The sequence below is a fragment of the Oryza sativa genome, chromosome 11, assembly GCF_034140825.1.
Source record: "Oryza sativa Japonica Group chromosome 11, ASM3414082v1".
Taxonomy (NCBI): domain Eukaryota; kingdom Viridiplantae; phylum Streptophyta; class Magnoliopsida; order Poales; family Poaceae; genus Oryza; species Oryza sativa.
Window position 1 is genome coordinate 30342 of NC_089045.1, and position 22962 is coordinate 53303.

The window sequence follows — 22962 nt, forward strand, 5'->3', positions numbered from 1 at the left end:
AAAAAGGATGGCAAACAAGGTGGGAAACATGGCCAAAATTATGGCTGCTAGTGGCAGTAGGTCACGGTGGAAACCGAAGTAGTCCTTGATGAAGGCGGCCACAGATTTAGTCTCTCCAAATACAGAAATCTCCTTCTCATGCTCATCCCCAAATTGTGTGGTGAAGAAAACGTTGAGTGTCCATGACAATGGGGAAGTGTAGTACAGCCATATCCATCATCTCGGAATTTGCTGCCATATCAGTAAACCATATATTTATGCATTTTTTTAATGCTATGTATACATACTTATATTATTAAGCAATAATTATTCAGGTGAGATGATGGTTTTGCTTACTGGTGCAGGAACGATGAAGCCAGACATGAGGTTCTGCAGGGTGTAGAACATGGATGCCAATATAGATGCCACTTGGATATTTGGGGTGAGTGCCACTATCATCATTCCCAAGTAGAGGAACACTACTACAGATCCGGGCTTCAGTGACGGGTCATCTGTGACGGGCCAACGCAACTCGTCAAAGATGAGTCATCTCTGACGGGCCAAAAAAATATCCTCTTCAATATATGGCTACCAGGGAGGACCCGTCACAGATGTGAAGTCATCTGTGACAGCTTGCACTTGTAACCCATCACAAATCGTCTGTGACGGGTCACAACCATGGCTCGTCACAAATGACATGTCATCTATGACGGGTGTAATATTATGAACCATCACAAAAGAGACCACTCATCTCTAACGGGTCTTTAACTAACACGTCACAGATAACGTTATCTCTGACGGGTGGTAGTTATGACCCGTCAGTGATGAGTGAAAATTCAAATTTTTAAATTTTGCAAAAAACCTCGGATTGAAACATGTCCTATATAAAAGTTGTAGCTCTCAATGATATCCACAACTTTATAACTAAAAACATTTCTATTAGAGATCGTTTACATCCCCGAACATGCATTACAAGTGATCAGATCTACTTTTAAAAACAAAATTTTGAGTTTTTTTTCAAATGACATGGATGGATACATGCCCCGTATCAAAGTCATAGAACTCAACCAGACCTACAACATTATAATTGAAAATATTTTCATTTCACAAAATTTACATGTTATAAAGTGAGATATATTTTGAAAAATGAAATTTTGAATTCGTCAAACAACATCGGATGAAGATATTTTCTATGTAAAAGTTATAAAACACGATGAGATCTATAACTATTTAGTTGATAATATTTTCATTTGAAGTCATTTAGGGTGTTAAATATATGTTAAATGATTCAGACAAGCATAGACAAAATAATAACATTGGGTGAGTAGTCAATATGTGTTGAGTAGGTGAGTTGGTAAGGGAGCTCTATATGGAGGTTGAGGTCTTGAGTTTGAATCTCACGTGTAGCATGCAAGTTATATTGCGTGAAAAATTGTGAATTTGTAGGTAGTGATGTGTAACCATGTATAGGATGGCTAGTAAAATTCAAAATATTTTTTTTAGGTTTTTTGTTGCATTTAAAATTCAAAAATTGTATTTCTTGCTTTGTCATCAGTAACGGGTCGTAAGTTACAACCCATCAGAGATGAGTCATCAGTGACGGTCAGGTAGTTACGACACGTCACTGATGACTCATCTGTGACGGGTGACAAGTTTTAACCCGTCAGAGATGACTTATATACCGGTCAGAGATGGGTTATCTGTGACGGGTGTTTCATCCGTCACAGGTGATTTTGTCATCAGTGACCACTAATCACTGACCAAGACCAAACCCGTCAAAGGTGAGGGTTTGGGCCCGTCAGAGATGACCTGGTCCGGCGTAGTGGAAGTACAGCAGCGTGCACGCTATGGTGTACATGAACCAAAAGAACTTAGCTGCAGTCCATGCATACCCTATCATCGGATAAGCTATGAACATGATCAACAGTATTTGCACCAACACATAAGGGATCTCCATTGCAACCTACTCCAGCCAGCCCCAAGATGCAAATGAACAACAAATAGAAAGTCATATTAAGCCCAAGCATAATACAACTAAGTCTTGTACATATAAGGTTAAGGTCTTGAGGATATGAGATACCTGTGCCAAGGAGTAGGCCCAAGGAGAGTACATTCCTGCAAACCTCTCCCTATAAACGATAGAGCGCTCAATGGAGACAAACGGCATCACCGATTGGCAGTTATTGATGCCAGTAAAAAGAGTGGTGCCGTACAGGCACCCTAGTATGGTGAATAGACCTTGTTGGTCATTTCTACCCACCAATGAAACAAAAAAAGAAATTAAAAAAAAGGATCAATACAAATCATATCAATTATATGCATATGAACATGCTTCCTCTATATATGTTTATCAAGGATGGACATAGCGATGGTTCACAATACATACATGTGGTTGATGTCGCCTTGCTACCAGAACAATGCACCGAAGACAATGCAGGAGATTGTTATGAATACAATTCGCACTAGGTTGTAGGAAGGACTTCTCCAATATGACAAACACTGCTTCCAGATGCAAGCTTTTAGTTGCTCCCCAAACCTCTGTGGAAACCGTGTTGGGAAATGGAGATCACTCGTGCCTAGAGCTGGTTTGCTCAAACTCTTCACTAGAGCATCCTTGTCCCTTCAATAACCAATTACTTACATCATACCAAGTTTGTTTTTCCCACAGGTGAGAGTATTGTTAATTATACAAGTGGCGTGATGACACTCTTAAGTATCATTTGGTCAATTATTTTATCAAGACAGCTCTTGTTAATTATGTGTAACTTGTTTTGGATATGTAAACGGCGCTAGATCCAAATGTGATGGGTTTTTAAAAACTTACTTGCACATGGTTGATTCCCTGTAAATTTGGGCAAATTCTACTCCCAATTGAGCTTCCATAGATGCACAAGTAACTTCGAGCATCCATGTTGATGGGTTGTAGTTATCCTTGATCTTGGGTACCCCAGGAATTGTCTGGAAAATCAAAGAGAAAAGGTTAGGTACTCGATAGTGAAAAGATATATTCTTATTCCATGGTTCAAAAGAAGTGTGTTTATGATTATATTGCACGTCCCATCATCTACTACAGACATTAGAAATCATGGCATCCAAAGAATAGATTTTTATATGACACGCAATATATATGTAATGTGCAATGTACATTGGAAATAGTGATGCTTGGAGAAGGGAATTGTAAGAATAATGTGACATAAATAAAATACTTCTTGAAAATACAAAAAAAATATATATTTATTAAGGAAATCAAAAGATTCACATTGCTTGCCTCATCATATGCAATGTACATTGGAAATGCAACATCTGGATAATGGATTTATACGAACAACTCGCTCTACATATACAATGCCTACTATACCCAATTATATATATAGATAGAGAGAGTTGAGGGTGATAATATGTTCACCCACGCCCATTTAAAAACCTTTATGGCTGTAAAAATGTAGGAATACGTGTATTGTTGTAAAACTTTTGTAGGAAAGTATTGCATCTTTGCATATGTATATACATTTGTGGTCAACTTGCCTCATAATTATGCACACATATTAAGGATTTAATGAAATATAATTTTGTAGTTTAGACTTAATATATATTAGTTTGGATCCGTTGTTGGACATGCACACGACGCTAGATAGAAAATAATGGACTGGAAATGTAGAGAAAAATCATAACTAGTGATTAGTCTGTAACTTCTTGAAAACATAGGTCATGAAAATAATGAAAACAGATGTAGGTAGCTAGGTCAACTTTAATTGGTTTTCATCACATATATATGAATGGTGATACGAATCAAATTTTATTTAGCTAGATACTTTTATACAAGCAATATACAAATGAACAAGTTCAAGTTGTCAATTGATACCTCGAAATAGTGGATGACGTTACATGAATGGAATCCAAGAGGCCCAGCATATATCAACTCTCCACCCCTTTTCATTAGCAAAAGCTAAATGTATATTTAAGCTAATTAGTTATAAGGTATTTCACTTTTATTTTACTCATGCAAACTAAAGAATTTTAATATCACTAATGCACATAAATATACACAAAATATCTCCCGTTATTATTGAAAAAATATGGAAACTTCATGCTTAACTTCTCCAACACCATGAATAGTTAAAAAGGTTATAGTTGTATGCTCTTGGCCCATCTATCTACTATAGCAAATTAAGAAACTTTTGGTAATGAAGACATGTAGAGTTATCAACATGATGTTTTTTTGTCTAGAAAAGTAAATGAATACTCCATAGAAGTTGTAACTTGAAATACCCCTAGATTATAATCATCTTACATGTATTGTTGATGTAGTAAGTTTATGTACAAATATGTATCATATTTTTTTTCTTCATATCTAATATAGTAATAGAGGGCATGTGTAGTTGAACAAGTCTGCTAAAATTCCTATGAATAATTAATGTAATGTATGACCACTTTAAAGCGTATTTTTTTAATTCCATGAGAGCTATTCTTTACACTTCATAGTTAGTCCTAGATAAGACTATTGAGCTATGTATGCAACACAATAACTTGAAAGTACCTCATCAAAGGCCTCAAATATTTCAATACTTGGTTGGTGAATGGTGCACACAACTGTTCGACCTGTGTCTGCGACATTCTTCACCTTGTGCATGACAATAGCAGCTGCTCGTGCATCCAAGCATGAATATGACTGAAGGATTGGACACAAGCTCCACTGCAAATAGTGAGACGTTTCCTTTGCTCTGTAGATAGCCCACTTACCCCCGGTAGTCCTACTAAAGCATCTCTAATATCATCCAACTCAATTGTTTGAATAACTTCATTAACAAATTCCTATGATGGCAAAAAAAATATGTGTTAGCTCATAGTTCCATCTCAATTATGCAATATTACATTGCAATAATATTTTTATATTGATTTACACATGTATATTTCATTTTTTATATATTTTGTTTTAACAATGAAATAACTCACTCTTCTTGTTTTTGAATCGACTTCTGTTGGTAGCCGCAACCAAGCTGAATATGCAACTGACTCCTCCACTGTGATTTGTGGGGAATGAACATTGGTTTGTTCACAATAGCCTGATATCCTTGCAAAAGTTTGTTGAATTTTAGGATAACCTCCTACTCGTATATCTCCTTCAATAACACCACCAGTTTTCCTTCCAGCAAGAACATCAAGTAGAGTTGTTTTTCCTGCTCCAGTAACTCCCATGAGTGCTGATAGAACCCCTGGTTGGAAAGCTCCTGTGATGTTGTGCAGTAGTTGTAACTTTCACTCCTTGTAACCTTGCTCCCTCATTTCCTAAATTGAGAATACACTCAACATTGATTTCAGCCTATTATACTTCTAAATATATGACTAGCCATGAAGCACATGCTAATAGAACAAGTGAATATATTGCTCTCTTTGACTACTGAAATTCATAACAGTCAACAACTAAGCATGATTTTCTTCCACTAGTAATTGTCTTGACTATTAGGAGTTTAGAATTACCACGGGGGTGTCTACATAGTAGTTCACATCTTGAAATGATATTGTAAGTGGTGTGAAAGGTAACACCATTGTCCCTGCACAAGATCACATTATTGATGTATTTAATATGAGATGCATTTAGTCATAGAATGTATAGATTGAACTAACCAGTCTTGTTAGGTGCCAAAGCATTTCCTACTTGTAACTTAGGCATCCTATTGTCCATGTCCTTGGACATGTCTTTGCTTCTTCGATCAAATGTGGCAAACTTATCACGAGATATAATTGCTCGGGAAGTTCCTGGAGCTGAGGTCCATATGGTATCAGAATAATGCTTGAGAGAATGGAACTATTTAAAAACATCAACAGGGGCATATGCTTTGATAAATATGGATAGTGAAATGCTCCGGATGTATTATTTAATGTTATTTCACATATCATACTTACGTTTCATAATGGTCAAGCCAATGGCATAACCTACATTAAGCAACAAAATAAACCCAACCAATGCACCGACGGAAATCCAATAAAAGTAGCTAGAGAAGTCTAGTCCTCGATCCATTATTACCCTCCTTCCAAGTGTTACACCAGACGTTGTGGTCTAATAACATAGAAAAAAAACAGTCTTTTCATGTTGGAATCTAAGTAGAAGGTACTCACCTTATCTAAAAGATAGGCTAAGGATGCAACAACACGTACCTTTAGCCATCGTGGTGCCAAAAACTCATTTACTGTTAACCCTATCTCAGCATATGACAATGGAGAGATCCAAAATCCCCATTTTAGCCAATTAGGCATAGATGCTGTAAAATATGGCACACACGGTGTTAATTAGCAATGATTGTTTAATACATAACCATGTACACAAGAATTAGTAGAAATTCCAAATGATGTCTTGTTAGCATAGTAGGGCTTATGGAAAAGAGACAGTGGCTTACGTCGAGGAATGATAAAGCCCCCAAATAGAAGGATGACTAGAAATGACATGGTACCACCAACTGAACCAACCACCATTGTTTGACAGTATGAGGCGACACATCGAAACAATGATAATGATCCAGTGTGGACGAGGAATAGAATGAGGAGCTGGCGGAAAAATCTAAACACAAGAATTGAGTATGTTAACACACAACATAGTCATTGCATCTTAAAGATGAGGTAATATGAATAAACACTAAAATAGAGTCTAGATAGTTTTATATAAGGAAATCCTGTAGTCTTATTTTGGTAGCCAACATTATTGAAACCCTAATAGTAAAAATAAATACACCTATGCATATCTTGAATAGACTGAAAAAATGTTTGCCCTATATATGGTGGCCGTAATGTTTAGGTGACAGGTGACCTCGTAGGTATGAAAGGTTCACACATAAGAACAACCGAAAAGAGTTGATAATACAGTGCAATCGAATACATACTTCATGTGTACAAGACTTTTACAATAGAGTGTAATTTAACCTGGATGCTTCTGGAGTATAGCCAATGAGGTAGTAAGATATTGATGTCCAAGTTATTGACTCAACTAAAGAAACTGGAATCTTTAGTATAAAAGCAGGTATTGCATAAGCCCACGCCGGATAGAAATAGTAGTCTCTTTGTTTGTAAAAGACGGGAAGTCTGGTAACTGCCATAGCCAACTCAGGGAAACCATTAACTAAAAGAAGGAGGAGCGCATAGAAGAGGGAACCCATATAATAGTCAGCATGGGCCCTATCGACCCCCATATGTGTCCGTAGAAACACTGTCCCAGTAATAACAGCAAGTAATCCAAGCTGAAAAGAACATGTAATATGTTAATTTGTTGAGAAAATGCAAAAACTAAAGTTTTGGCTCATCCAAATTTTAAACAACTATATTATATACTACTCCGTCCCAAAAAAGACCAATCCTAGCTACGAACCTGGACACACATGTTTCTAGGTTCATAGCTAGGATTGGATTTTTGTGAAATGGAGGGCGTATTATGTAAGATATACTCTTCTAACAAAAACCTCAATTCCTTGAAAAAATAATAATGCCAAAGTTAATGTAATTCATGTGTCAATTGAAATATAGGAAGAATTTTAAATAAATCAAATTTCAACTAGAAACCTTGATATATTACAACCTCCATTGTTTTTGGTGTTGATATAGTACTATATGTAGCCTAAATTGTGCATAGTAAACATGAGAAAACATAGCTACGTAACATTGGGTGTAACATCATAAATCAGGTGTCAAAAACTGGATGTTTTGTATCATAGAATGTATTCATCTATACTCAAAACTATGAACATTTGAACTGCAATTTTCTCCAAAAGAGATATTTCTACTTCCTTACTTGAACAGTTTTTGTTATGTAGATGAAGGCATTTCTTCTCATGAGAAGGATTTCCCTTGCAAAACATGCCTTGAGGAGATCCCACTTGGTTAGTGAGTAGATATTTAAGGACAATGCATTATTGTGTCCTTCTGATTTATCAAAGCAAGCTCTTCAACAAGATTTTGACCAACTTGAGATGCTTTAAATTTCTCACAGAAGTGATCAACAGTAACAAAGTTGTATGTTTCCTCAGTATGACTCCAGTATTGTTGTTGGTCTTTCTTAGACAAAACCTATACGTAAGTTTAGAAGATAAATAATAATCGGAAAGTCAAAGACACATCATACTAACCAATACTCAACTGCTTAATATTAAAGAGTTGTATCTTGAACTTGTACCAACATTATAAGTACATTATACAAGATGCAGAGACTAATTAAAAAAGCATGTCTCTATAAACAATGGCTATTTGGAATACTATAGAACCTAAAATGTCCAATTTAGTTTATCCATATTGCATCGGACGAAATCCCTAAGTAGGACAAATGACATGGCAGATTATATTAGAATTATGGAAGCTCAAATATCCACTTCTTATCATGCCTAACTAATTATTTAGATAAAATGCATGGCCCAAGTGTCTTGTATTCCTCCTTTTCTTTCTCCAATATCTTATCAAATAAACCATTAACTCTTGTTGTTTCAAGTTGGGGAGCTATACACACCAACTCAAATACACACACTTAAACTTCAAGTCATTAATTTCCAACAAGTACTTGATGCTGATAGTGTTCATTTTAAACAATCTTCGCTGATTAGTAAGACTTTTTGAACTAATTGTACTTTTATCATGTACCTCCTGTAGAAAATCAGCTGCTCTTTTTCTTTCCAGGCACTTGAACCCGCATGATTCAAAAAAATTCATAATGCAACTCTTAGACCCATGGTATGCAATTTTTCCTTCAGCCATCAAGATAATATCATTAAAAAGATCATAAGTCTCTGGTGCTGGTTGAAGGAGAGAGACCAGTATGGTAGACTCTGAGATATGAGCCACTTGTTGGAGGCAAGAAACAATTTGGAAGGTGGTAGAGCTGTCCAACCCGGTTGATATTTCATCCATGAAAAGTGCTCTTGAAGGTCCAACTATCATCTCCCCTGGTTCCAAGACGATGTTTCAATATAAATAAAACGAAAAAACAAGCATCTTGCATTGAATTAACAACTTGACTTGTCCCAAAAAAAACATTGAGCTTGTATGGCATAAATGAAGATAACCCTATTCCTTTTGTTTTTTGTTTGGAAAAAACTTGCTGGCATGATACCTTTAGTTTGGTGGCTAGCATACATGTTTTTATGAATAGAAAGTATACACTGCATGTATTTGTTTTTTTATTGGAACACTACATGTATTTGTTGGTTAGCTAGAGTGTAGTTATATATATAGTACTATTATGTTTAGCATTGGAATTTACAAGGGTGTAGATCCTCCCATACATAATTGCGGAATTTTAGTTGTTGAATTGAGTGTTTTAATTTAATTACTACTATATTTCAATTGAGAGATACAAACGCCATCCTGGCATTGGTATATATATACGGTTAAATCACCTGTGGTTAGTCTCTTCTTTTCACCACCTGAAATACCTCTTCTCATTATATCTCCGACTATTATGTCAGCGCAAATGTCAAGTCCCATAATCTATTAAGCAAGAGATACATTATACATAAGGTTAAAAGTTATGTATTAAGATCCATGAGCATTGATCATTGGACTGAGCATTCTTCATTGGACCAGTTACCTTCATAATGTAATCTGTCTGCATGCTCCTTTCTAAGCCTTCCACAGATATTGCCTACAAAAATACCTAATTGAATTGTAATGGTAAAGCTTATGCCATTTAGATTACAAATGGCTAAACACCAAACTATTTTTTCCAACGCCAAACTGTATGAGGAAAATGAGACAAGTTTTCACTGTTGTTTAGATACACTATCCAAATACCAATGTGTTGCAATGAAATTTAAAAAGTATATTATAAGTTTTAAATTTGAAATGTCTTATAAAATTCCTAAACAAATATCAGTTCATAACATATTAAGCAACACACACAACTATGTATTTGTCCTCAAAAGGTCCCTTCAACTCGAGAGGTGGTGGGAGTGGCAGAGTCACCACCATCATTATTAGCTTCTTTTACACAATAGAGATTACAAAAGAAAGCATTCCTATAACAGAGACAAGGAGAAAGAAAAAAACAGGAATACATGAATGGGTGGTTAGTGTTTACCTTCATATATGTATCTATGTCAGGGTCAGGGGTAATCCCTGCCTCCTTCTCCCTCCTAATGACTTCCTTCATGATCTCTAGTTTGCACAAGAAAAATAACGACACTTGGTTAAGTTGAGTAAGTAAACAAACATGAGACAGATAATTAAATGTGTTATATGTACCTGCTCTAGTGCCAACACCCTGAAACCTTGCAGAGAAGTCAAGTGTCTCTCTGACAGTCATCTCAGGGACATGAAGATCATACTGAGAAATATAAGCTGATGTCTTCTCTGGAACAAAGGTATTCAGATTGGTCCCATTATACTCAACTTCGCCGGTCACCTGCAATGCAAAATGCATTATGCAATGCGGTGATAATACAGTGAGTAGCCGATTATTGATGATCAAAATATGTAGCTGCTGGTAGGCTGGTTACTTGTGATTAGATACTTAATTGGTGGAAGAATCACATGCAATTGGCTGGGAATGAAGAAGTAAATAACCTTGAGATTTTTGTCGAGCTTTCCTGCAAGGGCGAGCAGGAGGGTGGTTTTGCCGCAGCCGGGAGGCCCAAGGAGGAGGGTCAGCCTGCACGCAACACATACATCTGGATGGATCGATCACCTCGCCATGACCATGAGAGGCTTGAGGAATACAAGTATATATACGACGACATATATACCTGGAAGGCTTGAGGATTCCGGTGACGTCGTTGAGAATGGGGATCCTTGCGTGCCGGCGGCTCAACCCCCCGCGCGGTGGAGAGCACGGTGTTGAGGAGCGTGGGCAGCGGCTTGCCGGAAACCACTTGGCAGTCCGCCTCCACGCGCACGTTGCGCCACCGCACCTCCACCGTCGGCTGCCGGACGCCCACCCTCTCCATCCTCCGCCGCTGCTTCCGGAGCAGCCTCAGGTTGTCGCGCTGGATGTCGGCCACCAGTCTCTCCACCAACACCCGCCGCTCCGCCGCCCCCAGCCGCCGCACGTCCACCGCCTCCGACGACAGCACCGACGTGCGCATCCTGTCCAAGGTGGGTAGCCTCTCGATGGCCGCCCATGTCAGCTCAGCTTCCTCTTCGCCGTCCCCACGATGATCCCAGCGCAACGACGACGACAAGGACGACAGGCTCCTGGTTGCCGCAGCTCGCAACGATGAAGGCACTACTGATGCTTCTGCTTCTGCTTCTTCTCGTTGTTGCTGCTGCTTCTTCTTGTCCTCCATCTCAACCACCTCTAATTGGCTCATCTTAATTTCTGGATGCTGCTGCCGCTCAACGTTGAGGAGACTGAAATTTCAGTTGCACAGAATTAGTTATACTGATGATTGTTGTTGTCTTGTTGACAGCCAGCATCGATCGACGTCATCCAACTATACATAAAAAAACACGTTTTGCCCGCAGCTGGTCTGCGCTTTGCTTGCTCCAGAGCAACTTCCATTTTCTTCCTTCTTTGTTGACAAAACGACAATTAATTGATAACATAATTATTATGGGCATATACATATTGTGTGGACAAAATACAAACCACTCGATCGATCGATTTGTATGATGGGGCTACAGGTCAAATTAACAAGTTGTGTCGTCGTCATGACACTCATCTGGATGTGTGTTCCTGGATTTTTCTAATCGATGCTATTGCTAAGCTAAGCAATGACGCCATCCGCACATGCATGACTCCTACTACGAAGTATTTCCATATATATACCGTATATTTCAGGACCAGCTAGATGCATGCATGATCTAAGCCTAGATCCATGCGGTCATATATCTCAAATTAGCACATGCATGCACGCCTTGCATTGTTCGTTCCTGAAAATTAAATCAAACTTATGAGATCAGTGGACTTTTCAAAACTAGCTACTTAATAATATATAAAACATACACATATATACATGGATGCCATTTTCCAAGTTGAAGTCAAGCACTGTACTGTATGTACAAGCAAGCTTACATGTGAAGGAAAATGGTTGGGTTGCACTTGAAGACTTGATAAGAGTGATCGCCAGCTCGGACAAAGCTCTTTGGAAATTTAAACTCTAAAATTCTCTGTATCCTGCTTTGAAAATGAGTGATCTATATTCTCCTTAATTTGCCTCACAAATTTAGGTGGGATAATTAAGTTCGGTATGAAACTTTTCTCCTCCTTGTAACACTTCATTCACATCAATCAATATACAGTATATAAAACACATAATTGTAATTTCTAATCATAGTAATATATATACATGCATATATTATTGACGCCCGAGGTAAAAGCAGATCTCCACGGAGGAGTTGGTCAACCGAATGTCTTCTCGCTGCTGTAGCACAAGTAGAGGAAGCCATCGCCCTCATCTTTGTATGACTCATACACACTGCCCATCAGCTGAGCTGCAGCCACAACAAAATTGTATGTCTGAAGCTTCAACAGAGGATCAAGCGGGACCCAAAAAACACTACTTCATATGCAAAACTCACCAGTCTGGGGCAAAGTGTTGTTGACAAACACAAACAACGCTGTCCCTGGAGACAAATGTAGCCTGGAACGAAGTATGAAAATAAACTGCCCAACTGGCATGTTACATGGAACCAGGTACCTGCAATTACCACTGCTTTTTAGGCTTCCAAATTCAACCAGCTTCTAAGAACAGGAGACTGGCTACTTACTTGCGCTTCTCCATTTCTGGAAGATTACTCCTCGAAAATTTCTCAACAATGACCTGCCAACATAGATACTAGCATGTTAGCATAAAATTCAAGCAACACATAGACAAACTAAATAAGGGTTAATTGGATCCATGCCATTAAAAATATGTTGATTTCAAAATATACTACTAGTATTCACGTATTTGGAACTGTGCCATTATAATTTTACACATATTTGAGATATACCACTAATTACCCCTTGGATTCATTTATGAAAAAAATTGAACCAACCTGCCCTTTTCCCCTTCTTTCCCTTTCTCCTTCCTCCTCTCTTCCATGGCGTGAGAGACAGGCGATAGTTCGGCAATGGCAGCGGCAAGCGTGACCAACAATGGACATGGCCACCGCAGCCACCATCTCCTCCCTCTCCGGTGCTCCTTCAGCCGGGATGTCCATGTCTCCCTCCACCTCGTGCCACCGCTGGTGTCCTCCTGCGCGGAGCTCCACACTGACGACAACGTTGCCATGGGGCCCACGGTCCCCACCGCCAACGGCATCTTCCTCCAACTACCCCGACAATGCAGCTCCTCCCTCCCCTAGTCCCTCTCTGCTGCTGGCAAGGTGGAAATGGGGAAGATGGAGGCCGACGCTTGATGGAGATGGTGACGATGGTGTCCTAGATCCGTCCGCCTCTCCTCGCAGCGAGGAGCCCTGGGCGGTGGCGACGACAATGCCAAAGCAGCAAAGGACCAAGGAAAGAGCGGCGAAGAGTGGCCACTTCTCCTCTCCGGCGAGCTCCTGCACCTCCCTCACCACGCTCGCAGCTGCCCGATGCGCCATCATCGCCTCCTCCAGTCCAGCAACTGCCTCCTCCACCTCATCACCGATGACCACCTCGACGCCCGACGCAGCAAGGACGGCCTTCGTGAAGAGCACCGGTGGACCTGCACGGTGTTGTCTAGCGTCACGAGCTCCGGCGGCGAACGCAGATGGGTCGACCCAATCGGAGAGCAGCAGGGAAGCATCGCCAACAACGGGATTTGGGTCTAAGAGGAGCATGAGCAGAGAAAGAGGAGAGGACAAGGGAAGAGAGAAGTAGAAGATGAGGGCATTTTTGTCTAATACATGCAAAAATACGTATCTTAGTGGCATCACTGAGATTACAAACAAGCAACAATGGCATCGTTACAAATACGTAAATAGTAATGGTATATTTTAAAACCGACAAATTTTTAATGGTACAGATGTAATTAACCCAAATAAGGAATATGGCCTTCAATTAAGGGCAGAACGAAAAGTAGTCGGTGATTTAGTCTCACATCTCATCAGTTTCAGTGTATTTCCATGGAATTCAATGATTCATAAGGTCCATCTAGTACTTAACAAACCAATTCACAACAGAGTTGACTGAAGCTAACTTTGCTGAAAAAAAAGGCTGGCAGTGAAACTTAAACTATTTATATCTAGGAATACCGCAAGAATGGTGTTCCATATATATGATTTTGACCCTGAATCCTGATTCACTGTAACATAAAACAGCTAAGAAATATAATGGCCAAGGTCAACAACTCGCAAATAATAGAAGCCACCTACCTACCCTTTTTCATTTTGTACAATGGTATCAAAATAGAAAGTGTGTGATCACAGCCTTGTTGGTAGATGAATAAAAATAGAATATGTAATGAAACAGCACCTCCATCCTCTTATTACAAGCTAGATAATATTACCCAAAACCATGGATCGCATATACGCTCTGCCATGAAACTGCCACACGCAAATGTGCACTTGTGTTGGCAAGAACTACTGGCTGACACAAAGGAGAACCATATACAATGTCTGATTTTTGAGCAATCATCATCAGTACGGTACGGGTAAAGCTCCTATCCTGAGTTTCTTGTGCCGCTCAGGAGAAACTTGAACGAATTTGAATAACATCTAGAACAATCACATGATTATATGATGCACTATTGTGACACAATGATGAGTCTCATACTCCAATGATATGTTTATAGAAGTGCATGTGAAGAAGAAAACATACAACAAAAGAATCACATGCCGCCATAGCAGTCGGCTGGCACGGGTGAAGGGAATAATCGGGTGTTGTGTGTGTGTTTTTCTGTATGTTGGGGTAGCAGCAAGCAGGAGGAATTTGCAGTGAAAATTGATAGCAGTGATGAAGCATCAAAGCATAGGAGAAGAAATAGTACAGGGATCCTGTCGGGGTAGGAGGCGATCATGGCGGCCGACTCCTTGGCCCTCTCCTCTGTAAACAAGAATTCGATCTGAGTCAATACTATCCATGAACATGAATAGTAAATCTGAAAGGAAGGAATTGAGGAGTAGTAGCTAGGAACTAACCCAAGGTGAACTCCTCCTTGAAGGGCCTGGGCTTCATCTCTATCTCTAATTCAAATGAGCCTCTCTCGTCTTCTTCCTTGATGCGAATCTCTCTGTAGCTAGGGTTCGCTGGTTGCTTGCGTGCTGGTTTGGCTTTGGATTGAACAATTCGGTGGATAGACGTGTAGACTCCAGAAGAAGAGGAAAGGACGAGAAGAAGAAGAAAAGAAGAGCAAAATAAAGCCCAAAACAAAAAGGAAGAAGAGCCCAGCCCATGTCGTGTCGTCTTCCCCGGTCCGCACCCAACCCAAACAAGGAAGAGAAAGCAACTCCGCCTTCCGCCGCCGCCGCCGCAACACCAAGAAGATGGCGGCGGACTCGCTGGACATGTCCCTCGACGACCTCATCACCAACAAGTACAAGCGCCGCTCCCGTCCAGATCCAGCGCCCTCTGCCCGCCGCTTCCACTCCCGCGCCGCCACCCGCGCTGCTGCCGCTCCCTATCACGCCATCACCTTTCAGGTATAGTTTCTCTTTCTTTTTCTTGATTTGTCGCCCGACCCGACGACCACGATCTACTCACTAGGGTTTCTGCCTAGGCGCCGCCCACGGCCTACACCCACCCGACGCCCGTCGAGACCGGCACCAAGCTCCACATCTCCAACCTCGACTACGCCGTCTCCAATGAGGACATCAAGGTACCACCACCCGCTCCTCCTTTTTCTTTTTCTTTCCCCCCCCCCCCAAAAAAAAAAATTTACTATAATCTCAACTCACCGTACCTGGATAGCTGCATTTACCTTTACTCTTATTGAATTGTCATCTTTATATTCCTCAGCTCCCCCATCTTTTCATTTCACCAAACCAATTTTGCTTATTATTTAGGGTACACCCCTACACACACTCACAACTGAACCCTTTTCTTATGGAAAGGAAAACCACAGCTTTCTTCATTATTATACTCTTAAGCCCACCTACAATCCTCAGCTTTGTATCTTTCCAGACATTTAGAGCACTCATTAACCTTTTTCACAATTTATTTATTGTCTCATTCTCACTAAATTGCTCTACAATTTGCTGCTTACTTTACTCAGGAACTCTTCTCTGAGGTTGGCGATGTCAAGCGTTACTCTATTAACTATGACAAGAGTGGAAGATCCAAGGTTCCAAACCCCCACCTTTCCTTTTTCTTTCACTTAATATGTGTCACTCTTTTTATGTTAAAATGCTCATTATTCATACCCTGTTTTGCCAGGGAACTGCAGAGGTTGTATTTTCCAGAAAATCTGATGCCCTGGCTGCTGTTAAGAGATACAACAATGTGCAGCTGGATGGCAAACCTATGAAACTTGAGCTCATTGGTATAAATATTGAGCCACCACCACCTGCTATGTTTGGTTTCGCTGCACCAGCTGGATACTTCGATTTTCCTCCCAAAAGGTTAGTAGCTTCCATATACAGCATTGTTTTTCTCTCCCCATGAAACAATTAACTCTCAAAATTAACTGCTAAGGCCTTGTTTGGCACAGCTCTAGACAGTAGATTTGAAGTTTGTATGATAAATTATAGTGGTTTAAAATTTTAAAATTCATCCAAAATGTGAAAAAAATGATTTAACTAAATGTTATCAATGTAATCGTAGATCCATGAATTTGTGAAGCTAGGAATACCCAACTTCTAGAAATCTTGGATCCTGAGCTGTGCCAATGAGGGCCTAAGATAAACCTGCTCTGCTTTGTAGGCATAGTCTGTAGTAGTACATAGTTTGATTATTACCTGCACAAATAAGTACCAGCTGATAATGTCTGCCAGACAGAGCTTCCCCGGTCACCAGTAAAGTTTGTACAATGGGGTTCTGACAAGACTGAACTTCAAAAGCGGTTCTTCTTGGAAAATCTTGCCGTACTTTTGAGACAAAATTTGAGTTTATGCCAAGATCTGATGGAAATATAGAAAATTTTAGACGAAGTAGATTCTCCTGGGACTCAAACTTGTGAGCTCGCATTCAGCATGATACCACCAATCTGCGTTAGATCTTGCAATATGGTTTGTTTGTTAAATTACTCAAACTACCTATAAATCCTGAAGTAACTAGCCAGGTCTTCTTCTTAGGTAGTCTTGAATTCAAGATAACCAAATTTTACCGAAACTAGGGGATATTTCGAACCTTGGATACAGTGCCACTAGACTGCCTTAAAAGTCCAAGCAGGATAGGATCACCTGAGACATGTATCCCTTGTATTTATTAAGAATCACCTGGAAACCTTGTTTCTTGCCTCAATGTTACCTGCAGATAGTATGCCCTGGCCCTATTACAGTTTCTATCAAATGTGGAGTGAGACTGAACTTGAGTATATCCAAATACCATTTTAAACTGTTTACTTTTCCAGGGAACCATTTAAAATTGTTTTGTTATATGATATTATGAATCAACAGAATTTGCACTGTGTTTTTTTAAGCCTAGTTTGTCAGGAAGATTCTGAGTAAAACATGTCCAGTGCTGAAATTTTCAGTGGACCTGGCAGGGGTGGAAGAGGATGGCCTCGGGGCAGGGGTGGATTTGGTGGGCGTGGTCGGGGTCATGTGGGTCGTGGGCGAGGGAGGGGAGACCGTGGAAGTCGGAAGATTTCTGCTGAAGACCTGGATGCTGACTTGGACAAGTACCATGCGGAAGGAATGCAAATGAGCTAGATGACCCTCATGCTTTGTTGCCTTGCCTTGATTGCATTAGGTAGAGACAGGGGGACAAACTAGTAGGCCTTCCTTGGTCTCCTTGTTAGTATTTTGTAGGGATAGATGCAGACCAACATATGTATACTTTGTTTAGATGGTGTCATAATTTTGAGCAGGGAATGGCTAAGCTTAACCTGGTAGGTAGAAGCTAGCTCATAATATGTAACACGGAGGGAGCACAACTTTGAACTTTTATAGCTAGTGTTGAACTTTTAGCTAGTGTGGGACTGTGGGTTGATGGACACACAAGCAAAGCAAGCATGCAGCTTGGCAGCCTGGCAAGAGGATTGAATTGATTATGTGCTGTTGTAGACAAACAGAATAGAGAGGTACAGTAGAGTAGATGCTAATGAGCGAGGAGTATGAGGTCGAGCATGTAGGCCTCCAGCTGGAGGGCCTCCTTGGCCATCTCTCCCATGCAGAACCCAATGGAAGCCAATGCTAATGCTACTCCTTGATCTTGCTGCTGCTGCTGCTGTGACAGGAACGACCGCACCAGCATCTCTGGTGCATCCTCGTCGTCACAGCAACAGGTGTCACTGCCGCTGCTGACCCGGATGCCGGCCTCCAGGTCCTCCTCGTCTCTGCTGCTGCTGCTGCTGATACGACTGAGTCGGAGGAGGAGGTCGGCGCTTCGCTCCAGGGATGCGGAGACGAGGCAGTGGAAGCGCTGCGTTGCATCCTCGTCTGCTGCTGGTATTGGAGTTGGATGTGCCTGTGTGTAGAGGTAGAGCAGCTGCGCCATCCTGCCAAGGCTCCCCGCCACCTTGTGGTAGCAGCTCGCCGGGAACGGCGGCGACCACGGGAAATGGGGCTCGCCGGCAGCCTCTGCCACGCATCTCTCCAGCAGGGCCACCTGCTCCTGCACCGCCTTCACCTTCACTTTGGTCGTCGTCTGTCGTCCCCGACTGAAGCAGCCTTTGAGTGCGGCGAGGCAGCGGTCGAGCTGTGCCGTGGCCTTGGTGGACGGCCTGGCGGCGGGCTGGAAGACGAGGTCGGCCACGATGATGCAGGCGAGGCCTATGAAGGTCTCCACCAGGCGTGCGACGGTGAAGGCCATGGGCGGCTCGTCGTAGCGGCGGCCAACGATGATGATGCCAGACACCGCAGCTGCTACACCCCCAGCGCCAGCGGGGCCGTAGGCACGACTGCGCTTGAGGAAGCCGGCAGTGAGGATGAGCCAGGGGAGCAGGGCGAGGAAGCGCAGCTCCATGCGATCGATGACAAGGCAGGCCAGCGCGCCATATACGGATCCGAGAGCGGTGCCGTGAGCACGCGCAATGGCGAGAGCCCAGGTCCACTCGCGGCCGGTGGCCATGGTGGTGGCCACGACGAGCCCCGACCAGAAGCCGTGGTCGCTGCTGAAGAGCAGGCCGAGCAGGACGGCGAGGCCCAGCGAGAAGCTGCACTTGGCCGCGGCCACCAGCCTCCTCCTCATGGTGCTTCTTGTCGTTTGCCGAGGGCACTGGTGTTTCTTCTTCCTCGTCTGCTCCGGTTGCTCTTCATCGTCGTCTTTTGTTGTTGCTGCTGGGATCACCTTCACTTGGGAGGCAGCAGCGTCTGAGTGTGCAGACACAGACAGCAGCAGCTTAGGTGGACGTTGGGGCGCCGGATGAGATCCTTGGAGGAGGAGATCCAAGCATAAGAAGAAGAGGAAAGGAGCCAGCTGCTGCTGCTGCTCCAGAGCACCAACAGAGACCGGCGCTAGTTTGGCCATCTCCATGCTGCCTGTGCCTGTGTTGCTGCAGCTGGGAATGCGTTTTGTGAGCAAAGCCAGGCGTACATGGTCGGTAGCGTGCTGCAGCCATGTTGGTGTCGTGCAGATGCTGCTGATAGTGTTAGTGTTAGGCCAACATGGCTGCTGCAGCATGTGGGTGCAGGCCATCTCCATCCCTCGCAGAGGCATCTCGATCAACTCGTGCAGCCGCGCACAAGCTTGTTCGTCGTCGTCATCCCACCTGCTGCTGCACCACCGTTTCAGCAGCGCCGGCATTCGCTCCCACTGCAAGTCACCCTGCGCATATGCATATAGTTACTTAGTTAATACTAATTAATTTTAGTATAATTAACTTGTAATTAATCCTACTAGCTGGGTATCGGTATCCTAGCTAGTGCGGTTGCTGACGCTTGCTTTCTGACTGCGCCGGATTCCTTGGCTTCTAGTGGATTCAATTCATTCTAGATTTCTAGTACGTCCTAGTTGGTGGCTTGCAGCTCGTGGGGTCACTCACTGCACTAACTAGCTAGTGTGACTCGCATCTCTTTTCGGCAAGGGCCATGGGGTAAGATCTCCTCATATAGTATCACTCGATCATCATATCTCATATGTAACTAATTAGCACTACTAGATTCCGACGACTCTTCTTCGATCGGGCCATCTGCATGCATGCATCTACTATCTGGAGTATACTGATTTGCTGAACGCATATAGTATACATACTTGTGCGGAGCTTATGCGGCGGAGGAGGAGGGCGCCGGCGGAGGCTGCGCGGTCGGCCTGCGACATGATGCACGCGGCCACGCACTGCCGCCGCCGTCTGCGGCAACGACAAGATGATGCTCTCTCCTCATCATCACCTGCAGCCTCGTCGCTGGAGAAGTGCAACTGGAAGGCGTCGGCCAGCAGCCTGACCCTCTCCGCCGCCACCTCCAAGTAGGCGAGCCTCTTGTCCGTGGCGTCGCGCGTGGCCAGCCTCGGGCAGGGGAGCAGCACGCCCAGCAGCGCCGCCACCACCCCGAGCGCCGTGCACGCCACCACGTTTGCCGGATGCAGCAGCACCGCCTCCGACCGCATTCTCTCCTCCCTGAACCTCGCCACGTATATGATGATGATCTGCCCCAGCGCGATCCGCTTCGCCACCGTCCCCGCCGACCCCGCCACCGCCACCGCGAACGTGCTCAGCGCCACCACCGCCGTCGTCGCCAGCACCGACTCCCCGGCGCCGGTGCGGTGCGCCAGCCAGAGTGGCAGCACCGATGGAACTGCGCCCATGGCCGTGGCGTGGACCGCGCTGAGGGCGCCGCGCAGGGAGCTGCCCAGCGTGGCGTCGGTGACTACGATGACGGTGACTACGTAAGAGAAGGCCGGGAAGGTGAGGTGGCGGCGGATGACGAGCGGAGCGTAGATGGAGGCCACGCCGACGATGGTGCAGGCCAGGGCCGAGCGGAAGCCCGTGGCGAGCGAGGACCGCCACCGCCGGCGGGGCTGCAGTACGTCTGGAAGATTATTGATCTGCCTCTCCGACTCGGGCGGCATGATAATTGGTTTATGGACGGCGCCGCCGGTGGTGGCCGCCGACGACGGTGGCATTCTTTCTGATTCTAACTATATATTAGTCGCTTGGCTTGTCTGGCTTATTAGTTACTTATTGGCCCATGCATGCAATGCAATGCATCGTTTGCATCGTACGTATATATATAGGATCGGTGCGCGTCAGCTGCAACTGCATGCATGCCATCTTATTGATCGACCTGTTACTGCTAGGTCTCTGCACGTATCGATCTGTGCTCCAAATCAATTTATAAATTGTAAAATGGAAATCAGCCCGCAGCGTATATAAATAAATTAACAAGAGTAAAGTAGGAGTTTGTTTCTTTCAACCATAATTAGTGGCCACTCTTGCCACTCCACTGCTTTTGGAGCTAGCTAGCTGAGCTCATCGATCCTCTATGACATGTATGCATGCATCCATATTGATGTCGATCGGTCATCTCCGTATACTTTATTTTGTGTAGTGTATGAATTACAAGGAAATTAACCGTGCAGTGCCTTCCACCTGGACGCGCACGGCCGGAAAGAAAAGAAAAGAAACGCACGTGTGGATGCTAGCAGCAGGTCATGCACGATACATATATGGTACTTCTATAGTGTAGTGCGCAACTGCGATGCGGCGAAAAGATCGCCGATCAATACAGTATAATCCAAACAAGAAGACCACTGGAACATTGTAAGAGACCATGCATCTCTGACTCCTGAGGATCAATGCACGGCCGCAGGAGGGCATGAAAGGTTGAAATGGTATATATGCATCTCACACAGTCGTACTCCACCATGCATTAATTATCAAATCTTGCAAGGTTAATTAAAGAGCTAGCGCTAGACCTGCTTAATTAATTACAGCATTTTTAAGGGTCAATAAAAAAATACTCAAGTATCATCTCAGTCCCCTAGCTCACAGAGTCAGTCGTCATCTCTCCCCGATCCCTCGGCGTGCTCTGTGGTATATATAGTGACCACAATCTCACGGTGAGAAAAGTGACCGAGCAATATCATCTACTGAATGTTCCACTATATATCCTAGCTAGCCGTACGTGCAGCAGTAGTGCGTGGTGTAGTACCCCTGCAAGTAGTACGTACGTTACGGTCGATCGGTGACGGATGGCCCTAGCTGCAGCCGGAACGGCATGGACAGCATCGATCGATCGCACGTACGTACGTATAGGCAGCTTACTTTGGCCCTTCAAGTGCGTGGAAGGGGCAGGGCATGCTTTGTGAATGCCCAATTCGTTGGTACCTAATTTCTTCCACTGCATCATCTACACTACATATACTTGTTTTTGCACGCATGTTGGCCGGCATACCTAGAACAAAAGTTGGTTAAAGCTATTTATCGATCGATCGAGCATCGATTCCATGAATTTTACACACACCCACACACATATATACGAGCAGCTGCTAGTTTTGTTACCATAGTGCAACTTGCACACAAAATGCTAGCTCCACACTTTTAGTGCAAATCCCATAGACATGTTAATTGTGGCTAGCTCTGCTGATCTCATCGCAATTTAATTTGCAGCGTGTTTAGGCCATCTTTGTTTAGACTTAGCCTTATTGGCTTAGACTTTTAAGTCAGCTTATTGGCTTATATATATGATTTATAAACCGGGAGATTTAATGTCCTAAGTTTAATGGTGGAGTCATACATCTACCTCACATAAGCAAAAAAAAAACTTCTCTAACCTAGCTTTTGGCTTAATAGTATTAGAGTGACTTATGGCTTAAAAAAAGTCAAACGAATAAGCTGCTTGTTTGTTTAAGCTTAGACTTTTCAGCTTATAAGTTGGCTTGTAAGCCTAAATAAAGAGGGCCTTAGAGTTATAGACTATTCATTATTTATCATGCACTAATCACTTAGGTATATACATATGAACTCTTTTAATTTCAATCCAGCTTAACTGTTTAAAAAACAATTAGTTATAAATACGAGCACTGTTCGAGCACTGCCCAATCCGTTTGTCCATGGACCATCCCAACGC

The 22962-nt window shown here is 42.9% G+C and overlaps 4 protein-coding genes across 9 annotated transcripts; 1 reads left to right on the plus strand and 3 right to left on the minus strand.

The window, feature by feature from the left end:
- Positions 1 to 661: 661 nt before the first annotated feature.
- LOC9268937 (ABC transporter G family member 41-like) lies at positions 662 to 11342 on the minus strand. The gene is given in 25 exon segments (XM_015771142.3): positions 662 to 1942; positions 2060 to 2231; positions 2366 to 2599; positions 2804 to 2937; positions 3842 to 3925; positions 4517 to 4637; positions 4639 to 4676; positions 4678 to 4791; positions 4933 to 5265; positions 5458 to 5531; positions 5605 to 5742; positions 5884 to 6037; positions 6136 to 6239; positions 6375 to 6535; positions 6895 to 7208; positions 7757 to 7899; positions 7902 to 8031; positions 8596 to 8897; positions 9351 to 9441; positions 9542 to 9595; positions 10031 to 10107; positions 10195 to 10354; positions 10516 to 10600; positions 10695 to 10763; positions 10765 to 11342. Coding segments are annotated over 25 exon segments (3945 nt in total). The 5' UTR covers positions 11259 to 11342; the 3' UTR covers positions 662 to 1777.
- A 723-nt stretch (positions 11343 to 12065) lies between these two features.
- On the minus strand, positions 12066 to 15243 carry LOC4349525 (autophagy-related protein 8D-like). Of its 4 annotated transcripts, none has more exons than XM_066305048.1 (6): positions 14995 to 15144; positions 14844 to 14899; positions 12928 to 13580; positions 12658 to 12710; positions 12469 to 12587; positions 12066 to 12381 (listed from the first exon to the last, which is right to left on the minus strand). In XM_066305048.1, the coding sequence occupies exons 3-6, from the start codon at positions 13090 to 13092 to the stop codon at positions 12290 to 12292; spliced, it is 429 nt and encodes a 142-aa protein (XP_066161145.1). In that variant the 5' UTR covers positions 13093 to 13580; positions 14844 to 14899; positions 14995 to 15144; the 3' UTR covers positions 12066 to 12289. The 4 variants fall into 4 exon arrangements, with proteins under 4 accessions (XP_066161145.1, XP_066161144.1, NP_001410048.1 ...); XM_066305047.1 differs by having other exon boundaries at positions 12928 to 13682; NM_001423119.1 differs by lacking the exon at positions 12928 to 13580 and having other exon boundaries at positions 12069 to 12381; positions 14995 to 15243.
- A 9-nt stretch (positions 15244 to 15252) lies between these two features.
- Positions 15253 to 17925, plus strand: LOC4349526 (THO complex subunit 4A). 3 transcript variants are annotated; one of them, XM_015762237.3, is made up of 5 exons: positions 15253 to 15495; positions 15573 to 15671; positions 16068 to 16136; positions 16229 to 16413; positions 17472 to 17925. In XM_015762237.3, exons 1-5 carry the CDS (start codon positions 15340 to 15342, stop codon positions 17662 to 17664), a joined length of 702 nt encoding a protein of 233 aa, XP_015617723.1. In that variant the 5' UTR covers positions 15253 to 15339; the 3' UTR covers positions 17665 to 17925. The 3 variants fall into 3 exon arrangements, with proteins under 3 accessions (XP_015617723.1, XP_015617724.1, XP_015617726.1); XM_015762238.3 differs by having other exon boundaries at positions 17487 to 17925; XM_015762240.3 differs by having other exon boundaries at positions 17499 to 17925.
- Positions 17777 to 21031, minus strand: LOC9272298 (uncharacterized). The gene is made up of 2 exons (XM_015760587.3): positions 20147 to 21031; positions 17777 to 19720 (listed from the first exon to the last, which is right to left on the minus strand). Exons 1-2 carry the CDS (start codon positions 21014 to 21016, stop codon positions 18053 to 18055), a joined length of 2538 nt encoding a protein of 845 aa, XP_015616073.1. The 5' UTR covers positions 21017 to 21031; the 3' UTR covers positions 17777 to 18052.
- Positions 21032 to 22962: the final 1931 nt, after the last annotated feature.

What these genes read in the sequence shown, in the direction of transcription:
- LOC4349525 (XM_066305048.1), bottom strand. Translation starts at nt 13,092, where the DNA reads ATGGACATCCCGGCTGAAGGAGCACCGGAGAGGGAGGAGATGGTGGCT. An exon ending in AAAGAAGGGGAAAAGGGCAG is followed by an intron (nt 12,711 to 12,927) that starts GTTGGTTCAATT and finishes CTATGTTGGCAG; the next exon opens with GTCATTGTTGAGAAATTTTC. An exon ending in CAACACTTTGCCCCAGACTG is followed by an intron (nt 12,382 to 12,468) that starts GTGAGTTTTGCA and finishes TTGTGGCTGCAG; the next exon opens with CTCAGCTGATGGGCAGTGTG.
- LOC4349526 (XM_015762237.3), top strand. Translation starts at nt 15,340, where the DNA reads ATGGCGGCGGACTCGCTGGACATGTCCCTCGACGACCTCATCACCAAC. An exon ending in TCTCCAATGAGGACATCAAG is followed by an intron (nt 15,672 to 16,067) that starts GTACCACCACCC and finishes TACTTTACTCAG; the next exon opens with GAACTCTTCTCTGAGGTTGG. An exon ending in TTCGATTTTCCTCCCAAAAG is followed by an intron (nt 16,414 to 17,471) that starts GTTAGTAGCTTC and finishes AAACATGTCCAG; the next exon opens with TGCTGAAATTTTCAGTGGAC.
- LOC9272298 (XM_015760587.3), bottom strand. Translation starts at nt 21,016, where the DNA reads ATGCCACCGTCGTCGGCGGCCACCACCGGCGGCGCCGTCCATAAACCA. An exon ending in GCCGCATAAGCTCCGCACAA is followed by an intron (nt 19,721 to 20,146) that starts GTATGTATACTA and finishes GCATATGCGCAG; the next exon opens with GGTGACTTGCAGTGGGAGCG.